General features: G+C 52.7%; 1 protein-coding gene across 8 annotated transcripts in view; it reads left to right on the top strand.

Moving 5' to 3' along the window:
* The window catches only part of SRL (sarcalumenin), a 46,528-nt gene extending 32,193 nt beyond the window's left edge, over positions 1-14,335 (top strand). For 4 of the 8 annotated variants that reach the window (XM_019468429.2, XM_019468428.2, XM_019468427.2 and 1 more), the window contains 5 exons: positions 3,837-3,938; positions 4,716-4,811; positions 8,757-8,873; positions 9,596-9,829; positions 11,060-14,335. In XM_019468429.2, the coding sequence (XP_019323974.1) occupies positions 3,869-3,938; positions 4,716-4,811; positions 8,757-8,873; positions 9,596-9,829; positions 11,060-11,871 (1,329 nt within the window). In that variant the 5' untranslated portion in view covers positions 3,837-3,868 and the 3' untranslated portion in view covers positions 11,872-14,335. Of the gene's footprint in view, positions 1-22; positions 42-1,170; positions 2,242-3,836; positions 3,939-4,715; positions 4,812-8,756; positions 8,874-9,595; positions 9,830-11,059 lie in introns of those variants that run through there. The other 4 variants (XM_053893792.1, XM_053893791.1, XM_053893790.1 and 1 more) reach the window with 4 other exon arrangements.
* Positions 14,336-19,744: the final 5,409 nt, after the last annotated feature.

Genomic DNA, 19,744 nt, shown 5'->3' with positions numbered 1-19,744 from the left:
TCGACCCTGGAGACTGCCCCAGCTTTCAGGAAACAGGATGGGTGGGTACTCAGAGGCGAAAGAGGGACCCCAAGAAGTGGCTTTTCTTTGTGGGATGTAGAGATGGGAGTACCAGGCTGTCCCCAGCAGAGGTGGGATGCTGCTTCCTTCAGAAAGCATCTCTGTGAGTCAAGGGAGCCCTGGGGCTGTCTCACCTACCCCAAGGCAAGGGGCCAGTGGCCCTTTATCTCTCTATGCTTGCAGAGTCCCCCTTCTTACACAGGTCCTGACCTGAGTGGGAGGGGTCAGAAGGAATAGGCCCAGTCCTTTCTTCTGACCCCATTTTGCACATGAATCACACTTTACTCCTGAGAGAGGTCTCCCACACTTAGAAGGCCCCTACCTCCCTCTCTCCTGCTGCCTCTGTGCTCTCAGCTCTCCTGGTATAGCCATCAGTCCTAAGAAGGGGATCCCCTCGGGAAGGGGTTGGCTAAGGCCGCTGGGAAGCTCTTGGCCCTGCCTGTTTTGGATATCTCCTCCTCCTCCTCGGGCCACATCCTCTGTAATCTAAGGTAGCAAGGCCAGCAAATGCCTGCCCTGAAGGGGACAGAGTTGGATGTGTGACTTAATAAGGCTGAGAGCCACAAGTAATCCCCTAAGTACTTGCCGTGTAACCTAAGATGATCTGGCCCGCATACACCTGTTTTCACTCCTTTGCTGATAGCAGTATAAAAAGCATGCTGGTTAATGACTCTAGGAACTGACAGGGGCGGAATGTCCATGCATCTGTCCTATCTTGGAAAGGTCTCCTGGTGAGCCTGGCTGCACATGCCTGCTGCAAGGTTGAGGAAGGCCTGGAAGGGATCTGAGTTTCCCTCCCTGAAGCCATCAGGACCCAGCTGAGGCTCGAAGAGTCAGGGCCAGCGTGGGGCCCTCAGGGTGGCTCAGCCATTCACTCCTCCAGGGGTGGACAGTGGTGAGAGCTGCCTTCCACATCTTGGGAGGGAGGCAGAGAAACACTCACTCTGCTCGCCTCCAAGGGCAGTTACGAAGAGCAGGAAGGTGCGTCGCCGCACGCCCCGGTCCCCGCCTCACTCCTGGAGGACAGGAGCTAGGTTGCGTTAGAGTCTTTAGAGAAGCAGAGTCAGTGCCAACCCCGTGAAACTGACCAATGGTGTTCTAATCATTTAGAACTGCAAGTTTCCGCCTCGGGTGGCACAGAAGATGTTGGCAATTTGTTGGAGAATCATTTCTCTGCTGGAGATGCAAGTCTAGAGGAGAAGGAAAGGGCGCTTTATGCGGAGGCCGCCCCTCGAGAGAAGACCCTGCTCCTTCACTCCCCGGATGGCAGGGAGGCTGAGGGCTCGGAGCAGACAGCCGCCGGGGCCCCCGCTGCTGCTGCTGCTGCTGCCGCCACCGGCCCGGGCTCTGGTCCCGAAGCCAGCCTCTCCAATGCCTCAGCCTCAAAGTCAGCTGCCCCCGGGGACCCTGCGGGGCCTGGGCAGGAAGAAGCAGGCCCACCAGGAGGGGAGGATGGGCCTGAGGAAGAGCTGGGTTTGGGAGAGGGCCCAGGACAGGAGGGGGTTCCTGGGGAGGCCGAAGGACAGACTGGGAGTAGCATGGTCCCTGAAGAGGCCAAAGAAGTCGTAGGCAACCACGCCGAGCAGGGGGCAGCAGTAGGGACCGCACAGCTTGAAGGCTCGGGGGGCATAGAGGTCAAGGAGGCCCATGCCCCAGAGACACAGCAGGAGGACAGTCCAGGGCCTGATCAGGAGCCAAAGGTGCCAGACGGAACCTTGGACCTGGACACAGAAACTGAGGAGGGGGCTGAGGACCACGGGGAGCCCACCCTCACCCTGGCCTCGGAGACCGGCAGTGCACAGAGCTTTGAGGCGGGGGGCACCCAGGAGGCCCAGCGCCCTGAGGCCCAGGCACCAGGGCTAACTGAGGAGGGCCTGGATGTCTCCTCTGAAGAGGAGAGTGGTGACCACAGCGGAGATGAGGAAGGAGAAGGCTCTGTGTCCGAAGAATCCGAGGAGGACAGTGGTGACGGGGCTAGTTCAGAAGAAGAAGAGGAAGAAAAAGAAGAAGAACAAGAACAAGAAGAACAAGAAGAAGGGGGCACCCTGGAGGAAGCCGGGGAACCCCAGGAAGCAGCAGCAACTGCAAGCCCTGGGGACGAGGGGACCCAACTGATCTCAGAGGAATCAAATACAGGGCCTGAGGGGGACGAGACAGAGGAACCCGACGAGGGGCCTCAGGGTAGGGGGTTCCCGGAATTGGCAGACCTGTGTGTGGTGGGACAGGGCGCGGCAGGGGAACCCCCCAGTCAGCTCCGGGTTTGCTGGATGGAGGCTTGGCCCACCAGGTACCTGCGGGCTGCTCCTTAGCCACTAAGCCCTGTTCAGAGGGACCAGTGGGAGGCTGCACAGTGGAGGGGCCAAAGGAACCTGGTCACTTGGGAGTTAGGCCCTCAGGAGCCTCCCTGCACTTAAACGGGGACCAGTGCAGGTCCCCTGAAGGACAGGTGATGTAGTGGCAGGATTTGAGGCCCTGTCGCAGCAAGCTGGTGGAGAGAGGTGCAGGTAGGGTGTGGTTGGGAGGCCCCTGGGGTCTCCCCTTGAAGGCTAGGCCAGGTCCGGTGGGGTGAACAGAGACCAGGGTCAGGATGGTGATAAGAAATCTCAGGCTGGGGGTGACACTGATGTCGCACGGATGCTCACCTGGAAAAGCAGCAGCCTCCCCACTCAGCATGGGGAGTGGGGAGCAGGGGAGGGAGGCGTAGCACAGCCCACAAGTTGCATGGGAAGATGCTGGCCTGGACGAGAGCCCAGCTGGCTTTCAGGGTGGAGGCATGGGGCTCGGCCCGCGCTTTCCAGCATGGCTTCCCCACAGTTTGCCCTGTGGGATTTAGTTTCCGCGCTGCTTGTCGGGTGCTCACACACTCTCTAAGCCAGCAGGCCCCCCCCCCCCCCCTGCTTTTCCCGCCTCCCCTCTGTGCTGCCCAGGCTGATCCCTGCGGAGAATCCCACTCCCGAGCTGCTGCGTGAGGCACATGGATGCTTCTCTGCTCCCTTCCCTTGTGGAACCCGTCTCCCTGTGCCCCTCACGCCCATGTCCATCCCACCCAGCACAAAGGCTGTGATATCAGAGGCCCATGGCATGGGCATCCCTCCCTGGGAGCCTGCAGGCAGTCATGGGCATCTCCCGCTTGGGCGAGAAGCAACGGTGCCCCCTACCCACCCCCGCCCCCAGGACTCCCAGGCAGAGCTGCTCCTGCCCATGCCACACCGAAGCCTGTGTGAGGCTGATAAAATTCTCATTTCATCAGGGCAGTTATTTGCTTAGAGCCCAGCCCTGACTTCCAGTGCTCTTAGGGTGACAGGCAGACTCCTATAAACCACTCCTGTCTCCTGTCCTCGTCTTCACCCAATTCAGTCCTCACAGTGGGCTCTTGGGGAGGTTTTCCGATGCCCCCTCTGAGACCTCATAGGCACCCTTCTTAGCCCCTCACAGCTTCTGGGCTCTTTCCTGCCGTAGCCACATCACAGACTATAATTATTACCTTAGCTTTCGAGAGGATTTCTCCCTGTGTCCCCACCGGACCGCTGGAAAACTCCCCTAGGGCAGGGGCTTTGTTTTGGGCACCACCGCATCCCTAGCATGAAGCTCAGTGCCTGACCCTTGGTCGGTGCTCAGTCAGTATTTGTGGAAAGTCCCTCCTAGAGCCAGAACCCTGTTCAGTTGAACTTGGCGAGCCTTCCCGCAGCACTTTCTTGTGCCCTTTCTAGTCTTCCAGGGGCTTAGAGCCCAGCTCCTAGCTTCGCCCTAACTCTGCTCTCTGCTTCTCTCCCCAGAAGAGGTGGAGGATGTGAGTGAAGAAGTCCCGATGAGGGACCGCTCCCACATCGAGAAAACTCTGATGCTGAATGAGGACAAGCCTGTTGATGATTACTCTGGTAACCAGAGGAAGGATCTGGAGCCGGGGCTGGGCAGCTACATAACCAGTGGCCAGGCAGAGCCTCAGGGGCTGGGCTTCGAGGCCGGTGGCTACCCAGGCCTGAGAGCCCTGGACATGGGGGGCTTCATGGAAGAGGCTCTGAGAGCAGCATCCAAGGCTGGGGTGGGGGCTGTGGATTGGCAGGGAGGAGAAAAGGCAATCCACACAGAGGGGCCACTGCAAGGGTAGGGGACCGATCCCAGTGTTGTCGTCTGGTGCCCTGTGCCAGTCTTCATGCTGTGGCCGGGGAGGCTTGTGATTTTTACAGTTTTTGAGGCTCTTTTATTTCTGGCATTCCATCCTCATAGTAACCCAAGACTTTCAGTGGGGCTTACTGCCTCCTACTAACTGATGAGCTAGCTGGGGCTCAGAGCAGCCACGGTTTGCACAGGGCACATGGTTGGACGGGAGCAGAGGGAGGGGAGGGTCAGGTTTTCTAGACCCAGCTTCTCCTTCTGTGCCTCACATCATGTGGGCTCCCAGTTTTGCCCTGGAGGGAGAAGAAGATTAGGTTAAAACAATTCCAGGAGGTTCTGAGGGTGGGAGGTGAATGCCTTTTGGTTAAAGATTTCTGAGGGTTGGGATGTGGACCAGGCCCCTCCAGGGATGCTAATAGATGGCATGGTGAGGCTGCCAGTGGGGTCCCTGCTCCCCACCAGCCTGGGGAGGAGCTGCCCTGGGGAGTGAGCCGAACCCTCTCCCTTCTCCCTCTCCCTTCACCCTTCTCTGCTCCCAGTGGTGCTGCAGCGGCTTCGAAAGATCTACCATTCGTCCATCAAGCCCTTGGAGCAGTCCTACAAATACAACGAGCTTCGGCAGCACGAGATCACAGGTACCCCTCGTGTCTGATGCCCATCCACACTCCCCATGCCCTCTGGCGCTGTGTGAGTGGTGGGCGTGAGGACACGGGGAGCTGAGCTCTTCTGAATTCCCTGATGCCCTGGCCACAAGATCATCCTTCCCCTGCAAGATCGCCCTAACCTGCACAGGGTTTTGTGGAGATCACTTCTTTTGCAAGCGTTCACGCTTCAGTGGCACGGATGTGGTTTCCAAGGACAGCGATGCCCGTTTCCATCCCTCCCTTGCCAAAGGGCCCACGACAGCTCCCTGACTGCTAAGGGATCATGTATTAAGCCCCCTAATTGGCCTGCAATCCTTCCCTTCTCCTTATGGCTTCTTCAGTTGGTTTTCCTTGTGTCTAGATTCTTTAAAAACATTTTTTTTAACGTTTATTTATTTTTGAGAGACAGAGAGAGATGGAGCATGAGTGGGGGAGGGGCAGAGAGAGAGGGAGACAGAATCCACAGCAGGCTCCAAGCTCTGAGCTGACAGTACAGAGCCCGACACGGGGCATGAACCCACGAACTGTGAGGTCATGACCTGAGCTGAAGTCGGTCGCTTAACTGACTGAGCCACCCAGGCACCCCTAGATTCTTTTAAACATCGATTTTCAGAACAATAAACACAAGGTATACTTGTCCCCGTAAAAAATGAATAACCAAATAGTGAAAAACAAGTACAAATGGGAAAATAAAAATCTCTGGGGCGCCTGGGTGTCTTAGCCGGTTAAGTGTCCCACTTCAGCTCAGATCATCATCTCACAGTTTGTGAGCTCGAGCCCCGCATCACGCTGTCTGCTGCCAGCACAGAGCCTGCTTGGGATCCTCTGTCTCTCTCTCTGCTCCTCCCCCCTCTCAAAAATAAATAAATAAATAAATATGAAAAACAAAAATCCCTTTCTTTGTTTCTAGTTTCTCCACTTCACTTGCAGACACTCCCACTGTTACAGTTTCCTACAGATACTTCCAGACCAGACATTTGCTCTGTGCACAAGCACATACAAGTGTGTCCTTCTCTGTTAGTTTGACACGATGGTATCACATCACAACAGTCGTGTGTGTGCCGCCCCACTTTTCTCTTGAGCCTCTGCACGCACCACACAAGATGGGCACTGTTCTACTGATGGACAACGGGGTGTTTGCCACGTTCCATTTTTGTTGTTTTTAATTATTACTTTTTAATTTCTTTTTTGAGGGAGAGAGAATGTGAGCAGGGCATACAGAGGGAGGAAGAAGGAAAGAGAGAATTTCAAGCGGGCTCCATGTCTAGTGTGGAGCTCTACGCGGGGCTCAATTTCACGACCCTGAGATCATGACCTGAGCCGAAATCGAGCAGGACGCTCAATAGACTGAACCGTCCAGGTGCCCCGCCATTTTACAAACGTTACAAACACTACTATAATCGTTACCTATTCCACGCAAATATATCTGTGGGAAATATTTTAAAAAGTGGAACGCGAGTTAAGCATTCCCTAAGAGTTGTCCCTAAGTTGCCTTAGGTGGTGCCAGGCTGAGGCCACAGTAAGGTGTATGAGAGCTCTTGTCCTCCCGCAGCCACACCCTTTTGGGGAGTCAATCCTCTGAAAGTTTTCACAGTGGTGTTTCCGTAGTATCTCATGTGATGTGCCTGATGGCTATAAAGTGGGTTGGGTATTTAGGATGTACATTATTCCTGCTTCAGGAACAGGAATGATGGGACCTGGTGCCCAGAGAGATGCTGGGTACCCAGGATCACACGGCTGGAACCAGGAGCCGGGACTGTCTACTTCTTCCAGAGAAGGCTGTTTCGCGACTCCCCGACTGCCTCTTGCAAGCCTAAGAGCAGACCATCCTCTCGGGCTTCACAGGGGCTGTGTGAGGTGGCGGTCTCCCGTGGCTCTCCCGTCCTCTGCGCTTGACTTGTCCCGCAGCCCCAGACCCAGCGGCTTGGCCCAGGAGGCTGCTGGCCGGCAGGGGAAGGGCGCTCTGCAGGGAGGGCGTTCAGGGCTCCGGATGCCACTTTCTGGGCTTGGCTTCTCTCTCCTCACCTCCCCCAGTGCTGGGGACTCCACCGCAGTGCCTTGGGGCCGCCTCTGAGTCTCACCTGTGGCCTCCTGCAGATGCCAGTAACGCCCCCTGCTGCAGACAGCCGAAACAGCAGCCCCCAGAGAGCCCGCTGCTTGGTCTCCTGGGCCTGGGTCTCCTGGGCCTGCTTGGTCTCCTGGGCTCTCGGCCAGGAGCTGGAAGGTCCAGTTCCCTTTCTGACTCCTGGGCCTGGGCAAAAGACACTTTGTGTAGGATCTCTGTGGCTATAACTGGGGACTCCTGCCACCCCTCAGCCTGCCTCTCCCTCCCTGTCCTCAAGCCAGGGGTTGACATCCAGAGACGTGAGCATGTATTTGCAGGCAGGGAGGAATGGGGCAGGGCCATGGTATCAATTTCAGGCAATTATACGTGTGCCTGCCACTTACGAGACGCCGTTGTGGTCTTCTGGGACTTAGTTTCACCTTACAGAAAGAAAACCAGCACAGTAAGAAGTGAGGTGGTGAACAAGGGGAATACTGTACTCCTGTTTGTATATAAAAAAAGAGGAATGTGATATCTGCTAATATTGCTTCTTCCGTATGCATTAAAATACCTGAAAGGTGGGGCACCAGGGTGGCTCAGTCCGTTAAGTGTCTGACTTCAACTCAGGTCATGATCTCACGGTTCGTGGGTTCAAACCCCACGTCGGGGTCTATGCTGACAGTTCAGAGCCTGGAGCCTGCTTCAGATTCTGTGTCTCCCTCTCTCTCTGCCCTCTCTGCCAGGTGTCATGGCCTAGGCGGATTGGGGACAGGTATACTTCTGATTTTGTTTTTTTAATTAAAAAAATTTTTTTTAGAGAGAGAGAGTGTGTGTGTGAGTAGGGGAGAGGGGCAGAGGGAGAGAGAGAATCCCAAGCAGGCTCCACGCTCAGTGCAGAGCCCAATGCCGGGATCACGACCTGAGCCAAAATCTAGAGTTGGATGCCCAACCAATTGAGCCACCCAGGCGCCCCTATACTTCTGATTTTTGAAGCAAGAAATTAAATACTGTACATCAAAACAGAAAAAAAAAAAAAAAAAGAAAAAAAAAAAAGAGTTCCTACCATTTGGGGCCTCTGTGCCAGGCTCAGGGAGACAAAGAGGTCTGGAGAATTTGAGGTATAAACTAGGCAGGGCTGGCCCTCTGTGCCGTGGCTCAGAGACGAGCTGCAAGAATGGAGAGCTGTAAGACAGTGGCCAGTGACCACATCCCTTCTGCCTCCCTGGTTTTGGAAGCTCTGGAGGAATCTGCCTTCTCTTCCTAGGGACCCCAACTGGCAGGGCCCAGGCAGTGTGTGCTTCCCGACACTGCCGAGAACCCAAGAATTGCCTACTCAGTGCTTAGTCTTGGGACCTGGCAAATATTTCGTGGTCTCTAGAGGCTAATTTGAGACTGGCCTTGAGCCCAGTGTTGGGCCGAGCCTGAGGTAGGATGTCAGGGGGCCCCCGTCCAGGCTGTCTAAGGTCGTGTGAGTCTCTTTCCTGTCTCTCTGTTTTTTCTGTTACCAATCCAGATAGCAGAGTTTTAACCCCTCGCCGTGGGGTAGCTCTTTTCTCCCCTTCTTAGGAAGGGGATGTAAATCCAGATGTAAACCAGGAGGCCTCACCCAGAGTGAGCTCTGAGTCAGTATTTGTTAATGTCACTTAGCTCCTGCCTCTGGTGCCGCTGTGCAAAGGATCTGTGTAAGGCCAGCATCGTGTCTTCTGGTTTTAACTGGGTGATCGCACTTACATAGCGAGAGGCGAGCCGCCGATTGCCACCCCCTGTCTTGTCCAATGTGGAAATCTGTAACTCACTCAGATGGACTGTGTGATGCGGTGTGACGCCCTGTGTCACTCCCGTAGGAAGAAACTTCATTAGTCACTTCCATTTCTAATTCCTGCTGCCTACAGATGGGGAGATTACTTCCAAGCCAATGGTGCTGTTCCTGGGACCGTGGAGCGTTGGCAAATCCACCATGATAAACTACCTCCTTGGGTTGGAAAACACTCGCTACCAGCTCTATACAGGTAATAGTGAGAGATTTTCTTGTGTGTTTGTTGGTATCTCAATGTCCTGTGTCAAAGCACTAGGAAACATGCGTATGTGTCTTCAATATAATCATGAAAATTACACCCAAGAACCCAGCAGCTACAGTCCATGTTCACAGCAGCATTTTTCACAATGGCCAAGAGGTGGAAACAACCCACCTCTTGCGATGGATGAATGCATAAACAAAAGGGCTATCCATATAACGGAGTTTGGAGTATTATTCAGTCTTAAGAAGGAATGCGTTTCTGGAACATGCTACAAGATGCACGAATCTTGAGGACACTATATATTAAGTGAAATAAGCCAGACACAAAAGGACCAATATCCTATGATTCCACTTATGAGATGCCTTGAGTCCTCAATTCATAGAGACAGGGTAGAGTAGAGGTTACCAGGGGCTGGGAGAGGAACGAATGGGGACACTTTCAGTTTGGGAGATGGATGGTGATGAGGGCTGCACAACACCATGAATGTATTTCACGCCTCTGAACTGTACACCTGAAAATGGTTCACATGGTAAATTGTGTTATGTATATTTTACCACAATTGGAAAAAGAAATAGGATCCTGCTTAGCAAACATAGTGTCCTGTTCTCATGGCAAACCCTCCCTGGAACCCCTTGCTTACCCGCTTACTTTGTAGTAGGGTCTCTTTCCCAGAGAGGACGGCCTTCCTACTAACCTCATGCCTATGCTTGCAGGTGCTGAGCCCACCACCTCTGAGTTCACGGTCCTCATGCACGGGCCCAAGCTGAAAACCATCGAGGGTATTGTCATGGCTGCTGATAGCGCCCGGTCCTTCTCCCCCCTTGAGAAATTTGGCCAGAATTTCCTGGAGAAGCTGATTGGCATCGAGGTTCCCCACAAACTTCTGGAGCGGGTCACTTTTGTGGATACACCAGGCATCATTGAGAACCGCAAGCAGCAAGAAAGAGGTAATTAGGCACTTGTGTTTGAACAGCGCAAACTTTGTCTTAGAAAGCTGTTGGGCAGTGGGTGGTAGGCAGACAGGGGAGAGGAAGCGTGGCCAGCATTGTCCAACACCAAGGGGTGTAGTCTTTGCTGCCAGTCCCTTCTGGTTGTCACCATGGTCCCACTTAGGTGTGGAGTACCATGTTCTTTTACCTCCCCGAGGGCTGATTAGTTTGGAGGCAATCCATATTTTCCCAAAGGGTGGGCTGGTCATCTCTGTAAGTAGCTCCTTGAGGTCCATGCTGGGGCTGAGCTGTCTTGGGGAGGCTCAGACTTTCCCGAGGGATCAAGGGCCTGGATGACTTGGATCCCAGTCCAGGTGTACTTGACCTCTGGCTAACTTGGGTCTGGTTTGAACCCGACCTTAAACTCTTCCTGGTCCAGTGTTGCTTTTACAGGCCTGCTTCACATAAGCCTGTGTCAGACCTTCCAAAGTTCTACCTGCCTTCCAGTGGGAGGGGAGTGCCACTTGGGGCCCAGCAGGCGCTGGGTTACAACATAGGCCGCCGAGTATCGCCATGACACAGGGCTGAGTCATATGAGAGGAGTCACAGCAGGGCATTTGTAGGACTGTATGCCCAGATGGTGGATCTCAGTTTATAACTCTCATTTTGGTTTTATGGCTGTTTTATTACTAGTAATAATATTATCACTAATCATTATAGTAGTAAATTAACCTTTATTCTTCTATTATGCATCAGATAATTTTATGCATTATTGGCCGGTTGTTGTAGAAAAATTAAAAGACAGGTATTCCTGGTCTCCCCATTTTGGAAAGAAGAAGTTGAAGGAATTAAAATATATCGAGCACCTCCTATGACATAGGCAGTTTTAGTTAGGTGCTTTGCTTATTTAGAACATGATAATCTTTATATCAACTTAGGTATTCTTATTCTTCTTGTCATTTTGTAGCTAAAATGCTAAAGCCTAGAAGCATTTGTTACCCTGATCTGGCTAGTGGCAGAGCTCAAATTCCAGTCCTGGTCTTAGGCTGTCCTTGGCTGAGGGTTGACAAGGCCCGGGAGATACGTAATTAATTCTTTCAGTCTTCAGAGACCCAGAATATCCCTAGTGCCGTGACTTCCTTCAACCCAGGCAATGCTTTGGTTCTGGAAGGGCGGGGGGGGCGCGGGGTGGGGGTGGGGGGTTAGGGTGAGCCTGCTCTGCTTGACTTCTTGCTCCCCCCTCCCAAGGTTACCCCTTCAATGACGTGTGCCAGTGGTTCATCGACAGGGCAGACCTCATCTTTGTCGTCTTTGACCCAACCAAGCTGGATGTGGGTCTGGAGCTGGAGATGCTCTTCCGCCAGCTGAAGGGGCGCGAATCCCAGATAAGGATCATCCTGAACAAGGCCGACAACCTGGCCACACAGATGCTCATGCGGGTCTATGGGGCCCTCTTCTGGAGCTTGGCCCCGCTCATCAACGTCACAGAGCCCCCTCGGGTTTACGTCAGCTCCTTCTGGCCACAAGACTACAAGCCCGACACCCACCGGGACCTGTTCCTCAAGGAAGAGATCTCGCTCCTGGAAGACCTGAACCAGGTGATCGAGAACAGGTTGGAGAACAAGATCGCCTTCATCCGCCAGCATGCCATCCGGGTCCGCATTCATGCCCTCCTGGTGGACCGCTATCTGCAGACTTACAAGGACAAAATGACCTTCTTCAGTGACGGAGAACTGGTCTTTAAGGACATTGTGGAAGACCCTGACAAATTCTACATCTTCAAGACCATCCTGGCAAAGACCAATGTCAGCAAATTTGACCTTCCCAACCGCGAGGCCTATAAGGACTTCTTTGGCATCAACCCCATCTCCAGTTTCAAGCTGTTGTCTCAGCAGTGCTCCTACATGGGGGGCTGTTTTCTGGAGAAGATTGAGCGGGCCATCACACAGGAGCTCCCCAGCCTCCTGGGAAGCCTGGGGCTGGGGAAGAATCCCAGTGCTCTCAACTGTGACAAAACAGGGTGTGGCGAGACCCCAAAGAATCGCTATAAGAAACACTAGGTCGCCGTGTAGCCATTCTTGGGTTCCTGTTGGTGGCTGAGCTTGCGTCCTAACTGTCTGAGAAGTCCTGGTTAATTAACCCTTTGAGCCACACTGGTGAGAATCACTACGTGTTGGAGATTTGGGAGTTCGTTGAGGCCAGTGGTGGGGGAGGGTGTGGGTCGAGGGAGGAGAGGAAACTGTGAATTATAGTGTCTTGTTGCTTCAGTGAGGGGCCTGAGTGAGGCCCCGCCGGCTTTTCCTGGGTCTTATCGCAGAGGACAGAGAGCAGCTAAATTCTAGTGTATACTGAGGTGATGAGTGTCAAGCTAAACTCAGCTGAAATTCCTTTTTCCCCTATAAGCTGGGAAAAGAGAGAGACTTGGTTTCTGTAGGGCTCAGGTCCCTTGTAGCTTCCTTCCACACAGTCTCCTGCTTGTCCTCCAGCCCCCGTCTGCCTCCTCAACTTGGGTTGACTTCAACAGGGGACAGTCTTTTGGGTCTGAATCCACCTGGGTGTTGAGCCTCCACCATACCCCCCGCCCCCCATCCCCAGGCCCTCTTCCCTGTTTCCTCGAGGGGTGGGAGGGAATGGTTTAGGATACCAGAATGCTGAGAGAGAACAGGAGTCCCCAGGCTGGAAGAAGGTTCTGCCTCCCCCGTGCCATTTCTCCCAAGCAGTCTTCTAGGCCAGCTGGGAAGCTCGGTTCCTTTATCAGCCCCGACCGGAGGCCGAGTATTCCGTGGATTCAGGTCATTTACTTCTTGGAAGTGACTTCAGTAAAAATACTGGAAGGGCTCAGAGGGTTAATCGGTTTGCAGTGTGTCTTTGTCTATTGCATGTCTTGGAAAACTCAGACCCCAAAGGCGTTGGGTTTCAGAGGGGACGATGGAGACCTTGCTCCTTTTCATCAGGGTCTTCTCTGGGCAGCCCATCTCCGCCCCCCAAATGTAGGAGGAGGCAGTTTCCAAAACTTCTCTGAGGAAGAGTCGTTCCCTCCTGATTTTCATGCCATGGCTTTTCCTTCCCCCTCTTCTCCACGCCCTGATGCACAACACTCAAAACTCCGAGCAATTTCCACGAGTTCAGAACTGGCGCCAGCCACTCCGTGTCGGCGGCAATCAAGGCTTGACATGCGATTTTCCACCTGAACTTGATACTGATACCCACGCGCCGCAGGGAAGCCAGGGCCTTCAAGAACCGATGAGTGTGAATATGTGTGTACCGCATTGTGCAAGAGAGATTCTGAGATAGCAGACGCCAGAGGCCGTGGAGAAGGAATGTGTCGTGAGGATTCTGCCTGGCTGGCGTGCCACCTCGGCCGTCTCGGAGGGCGGCAGCGGATGGAGGGAAGGAGCCTTTTGACAAAAAGCAGGTGGCTGACCAGTTTGCACAAATCCAGGAGACCCTGCCCAGGGCTGCCCGGAGGGGCTCCTTCTGCCCTAGTGAGCCAGCGTCCCCTGGGAGCGAGCTATCTGGGGGACTTCCCCAGGAGGCCTGGGTCAGGGCCCCCCTGACCAGGAAGTCACCTTGGACCAGAAGGAAAGTGAGTGAAGATGAAGGCAGAGAGGAAGCACTCTGGGGGCGAGGCAGTGGAAACACATCGGTGATTAGACTAGGTCCGTGTGGAGAATTCGGAATCCCTGCTTAGGATTATTAACGCTCTGATGCATGCTGCAGCGGACGCTGCTTCTCTGGCTTTGTGCAGGACCTGGAACCTTCCACAGGACAACGGAGGCCCCCCAAACCTCCAGGACATCGTTTCCAAGGACAGAGCCAAGCAGAGAAACAGGGCCCTGCCGGGGCATCCAAGGAGCCTGGTGAGCAGGGCCTGAAAAGCTGCGTTTCTTCTCATTACAAATCACCACTCGCCTTATCTCGCTGTCATGTATCCTCCCCACAGTCCGTCTTCCCCTCTTGCTCCTAATGCCCCTGATGCCCTTGAGCTGCTCTCGGCGTATCTGTCTTTCTCAGTGCAGTTGAGGACGTGAACAGGGCAGAAGTGTACAGGCATTGTCACGGCGGTGATGTCACCATTGCTTTGGGGAAGCAGGTGGAAGGAGGCTGATACATTCATATGGCATCTGTATTTTGGGGGGGGGGCATGATTGGTGTGATCTTCTCTCTTTTCGTCCCATCCGTTTTCCTTTTCTTACCCCCATTCCCCTGCTCACTCGTTGACCCACCTTTTCTCCATGCAGCCTGCAGGCTGGTCAGTTGGTCCCCCTGGGCTGTCAGGGCTGTTTGGTCCCCACTCTGTGGATGTGGATTTCAAGCAGGATTCTGACTGTCTTTTGGGGTGGGGAGGAAGGGTTGGGAACTAGGGGTAAATTTAGGATCCAGAGATTCCCCTAAGAGGAGTATCTGTTAAGTATTTGTGCCTGAACAGTTGCTGTCTCTCTCCAAAGTGGAACCTTTCCAGGGTTCTTTCCATTCTGATTTAATCAGGGAGGAAGTCTCAATAAAGTTCCAATCTCTCTGTAACACCGTGTGCTTTCTGATCGCCTCCGACCAGCTTGCTCTCTTTATCTCTCTCTTATCTAGTAGTGGATCGGGTTCGTATTAAGACTTCATTGTTTTTCAGGCAGTTTCAGGTTCACAGCAAAACTGAGAGGAGGGTAGGGATACATCCCCTGCCCCCACCCCGCCCCGGGGCCTCCACCCACGCACAGCCTCCCCCATTAGCAACCCCCACCCCCAGAGTGGGACATTTGTCCAACCTAGTCACCCAGAGTCCACAGTTGACATTAGGCTTCGCTCCTGGTGGTGTGCATTGCTCGTGTTTGGACAAATGTATCATGACATGTGTCCGTTGTAGAAGGAAATGAAATGCAGAGTATTTTCACTGCCCTAAAGATTCTCTGTGCTCCACCTGTTCTTCCCTCCCGTCTCTTCCCAAACCTGGGTACTAATTGGTAAGTTTCTTTTTTTTTTAATGTTTATTTCTTTTTGAGAGAGAAAGAGAGAAAGACAGAGACATTGAGCGTGGGAGGGGCAGGGAGAGAGGGGGACAGAGGATCCGAAGCAGCCTATGTGTTGACAGCAGGGCTCGAACCCATGAACTGTGAGATCATGACCTGAGCTGAAGTCAGATGCTAAACTGACTAAGCCACCCAGACGCCCTCATTTTTAAGTTTCTTAGGGATAAACTGACAATCCATGAATTGCCCACTCTTGTTTTAGACGTCCCCAGTGCCTTCTTCCCTAGATCCCTCCTGCTTCCAGCCCCCAGTGTCAAAGATGACTTTGAAACCGAGGCTTCCTGTTGTAGTTTTGAAAATTAAGAAATGGGGGCATGACCCCAGGCCTCCTCCTGTGCCTATTTGTTTGTTTATTTTTATTTATTTATTGAGAGAGAGCACAAGCAGGGGAGGGACAGAGGGAGAGGGAGAGAGAATTCCAAGCAGGCTCTGAGCTCAGCACAGAGCCTGATGCGGGCTTGATCCCATGACCCTTGGATCATGACCTGAGTGAAATCAAGAGTCTGAGGCTCGGGGCGCCTGGGTGGCTCAGTCGGTTAAGCGGCCGACTTCGGCCCAGGTCATGATCTCGAGGTCCGTGAGTTTGAGCCCCGCTCTGTCGGGCTCTGTGCTGACAGCTCAGAGCCTGGAACCTGTTACAGATTCTGTGTCTCCCTCTCTCTGACCCTCCCCCGTTCATGCTTTGTGTCTCTCTGTCTCAAAAATAAATAAACATTAAAAAAAAAAAAAAAAAAAAAAAGAGTCTGAGGCTCAACCCACTAAGCCACCGAGGCGTCCCCTTCCCCCCATACCGTCCCTGTTTTTAAAGACACCCTACCTTGTCCTTGGCTCCTCGAGCCTTTGTCCTTCAGATCAGAACTCCTTTACTTTGAAATATTACTTCTGGGGTCCTCCTGAAGACCTGGCACCCCCAGTTGAGAGTGTGTTTGAAAAGGAAGAAGCTGGGGAGTCACTGGGAGGTTGGAAGTAGAAGGGGGGAGTGTGAGAGTGACAACATGCTATTGTGATGGCGTCACCTCAGAGAAGATGAAGAATTCGGTGCTGGGGCCAGCTGCCCTGGGTTTTCCTAAGTCGGGAGGTGCTGATCTCAGGGAGGAATGAGGAGGCAGTTTGGCTCGCTGCCTCCCTCTCCCTCGCTTTCCTCCTGATTCGAGGGTCCACAGTCCACAGTCAGTGACTGATAAGACTGACCTAACTAAGGCCACCACTGCCCTCCCCCAGGTCAGCTCTCCCACCCAGGACGGCAGCCAGTGTTTTCCCAGGACTGGGAGAAATATGGAGCTTTGCCAGGAAAAGGGAGGGAGGTGATGTCTCTCTTGAAGATAAACATAACACACCAGAACCTGCCAGCATGTCCAAAATTGTGCTGTTTCACAAGCCTCGTACCCTATAATCTGTACATCGTCTGCCATTGAGAAAGCAAAATGCCATGGAGGAAAGCAAAATCCAAGACCATTCTGAATATAGTCAGGGGATATAAGGGGCATGAATGGAGAGAATGTCTCCACAGGTATGTGTATGTATCTGAATATGTGGGGGTTACCTGTGGTTACACGTGAAAGGGCGTGCAAATACCTGCATGTAGAATCTGTGTGTGTAGAAACCAAAGTGTATGTGAGTGTCTGTGACCAAATGATCTCTGAGTATGTAGCACAGTGCCCAGCACACAGGACCCATCACCTGTGTGCCATCAGAGTGAATGGCAGAGTAAGCGGGTTTGGGAGGAGTAAAGAAGGTGTCTGTGCACCGAATGTTGTGTGTAGAGGGTCCTGTGTGTCTGGGGTGAGCAGGTGGGTGTGGCTATGGAGAGGTAATTTTATGCATGATGCGTGGATTACAGGTCGTGGGAGCTTATGTGTAGCAGGTGTGTGCATGCGGTGAACCGGATGCCCGACCCAGGGTGGAGACGAGGGAAGACCCAGCCATGGGAGGACACCTACCAGGCCCTGGGTTTGTGGTTGCGTCCCACCCCGGTGAACCAAGGGGAAAAGTCTGAGCCTTGAAAAACTCACAAGCACTGGCAACATTTCACGCCGATTCCTCTGTCTGTGACATTAGGCTCAAGCTTTTCCCAATCCAGGGAAACCTAAATTTTTCTCTAGAAGACCATAGAGGCTGTAAAAAGGAAACGTAAGCAAAACAAAATGGAGTAGAGGCATGAATTTGCCTGTACCAAAGGTGTATTCCACAGGTTCTGAGGGATTCCCTATACTGACCTCTTATCCAAAGGATAAAAAAAATAACACGAACAGATGAGCATTTTCTGTGTCTGCTTGCACTGTGGAACCTTTAATGTTTTCTCAAAATTTCAGTGGGGAAGGGAACCAACTTGTAGAGTATTCTTCTTGCCAGGAACCGGGCTATAGACCTATAGACATTCCTACACTTATACCTTGACATAATGAGGTAATTCTAGCAGCCACAAACCCAAGGAATAGGCCAGGAGTTTTTCATGTATTATTTCATGGGATCCTCACACAGCCCCTCAGGGAGGGAGCCATCTTGCACGGAAGAGTAGAGACTCTGGAGTCAGATTGCTTGGGCTTCGTCCTGGGCCCCACCACTTAACAAGCTGGGCCACCCTAGCTAGGCAAATGACATAATTTTGCGCTTTAGTTTCCTCACCCATAAAATGGAGACACTAATAGCCCCTCTCTCTGTGGGGCTGTTGCCAGGATTAAATTAAAACATGCAACATGCTTGAAACAGTACACAGCCCACAGAAAGCGTTCTGTAAATGTTATGATTATTACTCATATTTTACTGATGAGGAGACTAATGGTCAGAGAGGTTGAGTTGCCGGAAGTAGGAGGGCCAGAATTCCATCTAGCACCTGACTCTCGTGAGGGCATGCTAGGCTACTTGACCAGGCTTACCTTTGGTGACACTGTTCTTGTTGATCCCAAGGCCTTTCCCTCCTCTTCAGAAACTGGCAAAAATTTAGAATTGCTGGATTTTTCTAATGGCTGGTCAGCATCTTGACATGTGTTAGTAACAAAATTTCAAACATTTAACCGTCATTTGCTTTAGACTATTTATTTTAATCCTTATTTATTTTTGAGAGAGAGACAGCATGTGAGAAGGGGAAGAGCAGAGAGAGAGGGAGACACAGAATGCAAAACAGGCTCCAGGCTCTGAGCTGTTAGGACAGAGCCCGACGTGGGGCTCGAACTCACGAACTGTGAGATCATGACCTGAGCCGAAGTCGACGCTCAACTGACTGAGCCACCCAGGTGCCCCTGCTTTAGACAATTTATTAAGGTCGGGGTCGGGGGGAGCCTGGTTGGCTCAGTCCGTGGAGCATGTGACTCTTGATCTCAGGGTTGTAAGTTTGAGCCCCATGTTGGATGTAGAGATTCCTTAAAAAAATAAAATCTTAAAAAAATTTTATTAAGGATTATTTCCTGAACAACAAAATACCTTAAAAAAACACAAAAAACCCAGAAACCCTTAACTCCATTTCACATTTGACCCTCACTCTGCTCATGTAGATGGAGAAGGCATATTCATTATCCCTAAAAACAAATCCAGCATGAGGAAGCTGCATCCCCAGAGAGGTTAAGCCCCAGTTCACCCAGCTAAAACATGACAAACCAAAGGGCCAATTTTCTACCCATCCAACTATCCCTCCTACTACATTCAATCACATTGATTTGTGTTAGTCTGAAGCCTAGACCGATTGTGACAGTACATTTTTCTGACACACTGAAAAGAGTGATTTCGTATTTGTGAAGAATGCAAACACATTTGTTGGTTATATTTCCATTTTCTCCAAACTTCTGAATTTTGTCCTACCAAAATTTCAAAAGATTTAGAATTTACACATATTTGTGCAGGCATAATCTCTGCTCTGGAGGAGTGAATGATCCAGTTAGGGACCCAAGACATGGAACTGGAGTGACTGGGTAAATCCTGGGGGATAAAGTAGCCATATGCCCCTATCATAACCCAGGTCACATGGGGGGGGGGTGGCAAACGATTTTCTTTCTCACTTGTAATTATTTGAGAAGTTAAACCCATGCACTGCAGACTTTTTATTTAAACAGTTAACAGATTACCTTTATGGAGGAGAATCCGTTTACATAACATCAGGACTCTCCTGGGAATACTGAGACACCCAGGGGGTTCTGAGCTTAGAAAGGGAGTGGAATTCTAGCTCCACTCTGAAGGCTGGACAGGTTTGGAAGGACAGAGACCAGGGGGTCGGATCCTGGGGGGAAGATCAAGGGCCCAGACTCTGAAAGGGAGAGAGACGTTTGTGTGTGGCCAGTGAGGAGTCAAGGTGAGTTGAGATGGGTTAGGGAAACCCTTAGATGGAAGGTCAAGAAGTCTGGGCTTGAGGCCACTGCAAGTTTCTAGACAGAGAGCCATGAACAAGCAGGGAGGGTCAGGCGGGCAGCAGCACTGGGGCTCACCGAGGGGCGAGAGCCTGGCATCAAATCAAGCAGCCGATTTTGGCAACCCAGACAGCGTCCCTCGAGCCGTGCCCCTCAAACCCGCGGTCCATGGGTTGCCGGCTGGAGGGCTCCGGGTCTGCGTCCCCCCCAGACGCCGCCCCACTGCTAGGAGCTGGGGGCCAATACGGGAGCCCCGTAAGGAGGCGGCGGAAGAAGCCCACATCAGCAGTCTGGCCCTACTTAGGACCCCCGTTGGGCCCTGGACCCCAGCTGCTCCTGGCCCCCGACTCGGGTGCAGATTTTCCGGCGGGACCGGCTCCCGGAGGGGGCGCATCTTCCGGGCTCGGGCGTCCTCACCGCCGACGGGTCCGCTTTTCCCGGTGCACCCCCTCGCCTTCGAGGGGAAACAGGCCCCTAAAGCAGGGCGGTTTGGAACAGGAACGAAAGGGTGGGAGAACCGAGCGCCTGGCCAAGCTTGGCGTGGTCTCGAAAGCCCGCTCCTCAGCGCAAAACGC

Source organism: Panthera pardus, unplaced genomic scaffold (genome assembly GCF_024362965.1).
Source record: "Panthera pardus isolate Hobbes unplaced genomic scaffold, ASM2436296v1 HiC_scaffold_4, whole genome shotgun sequence".
NCBI classification, from domain to species: domain Eukaryota; kingdom Metazoa; phylum Chordata; class Mammalia; order Carnivora; family Felidae; genus Panthera; species Panthera pardus.
This window is presented reverse-complemented; position numbering and strand designations above follow the sequence as displayed.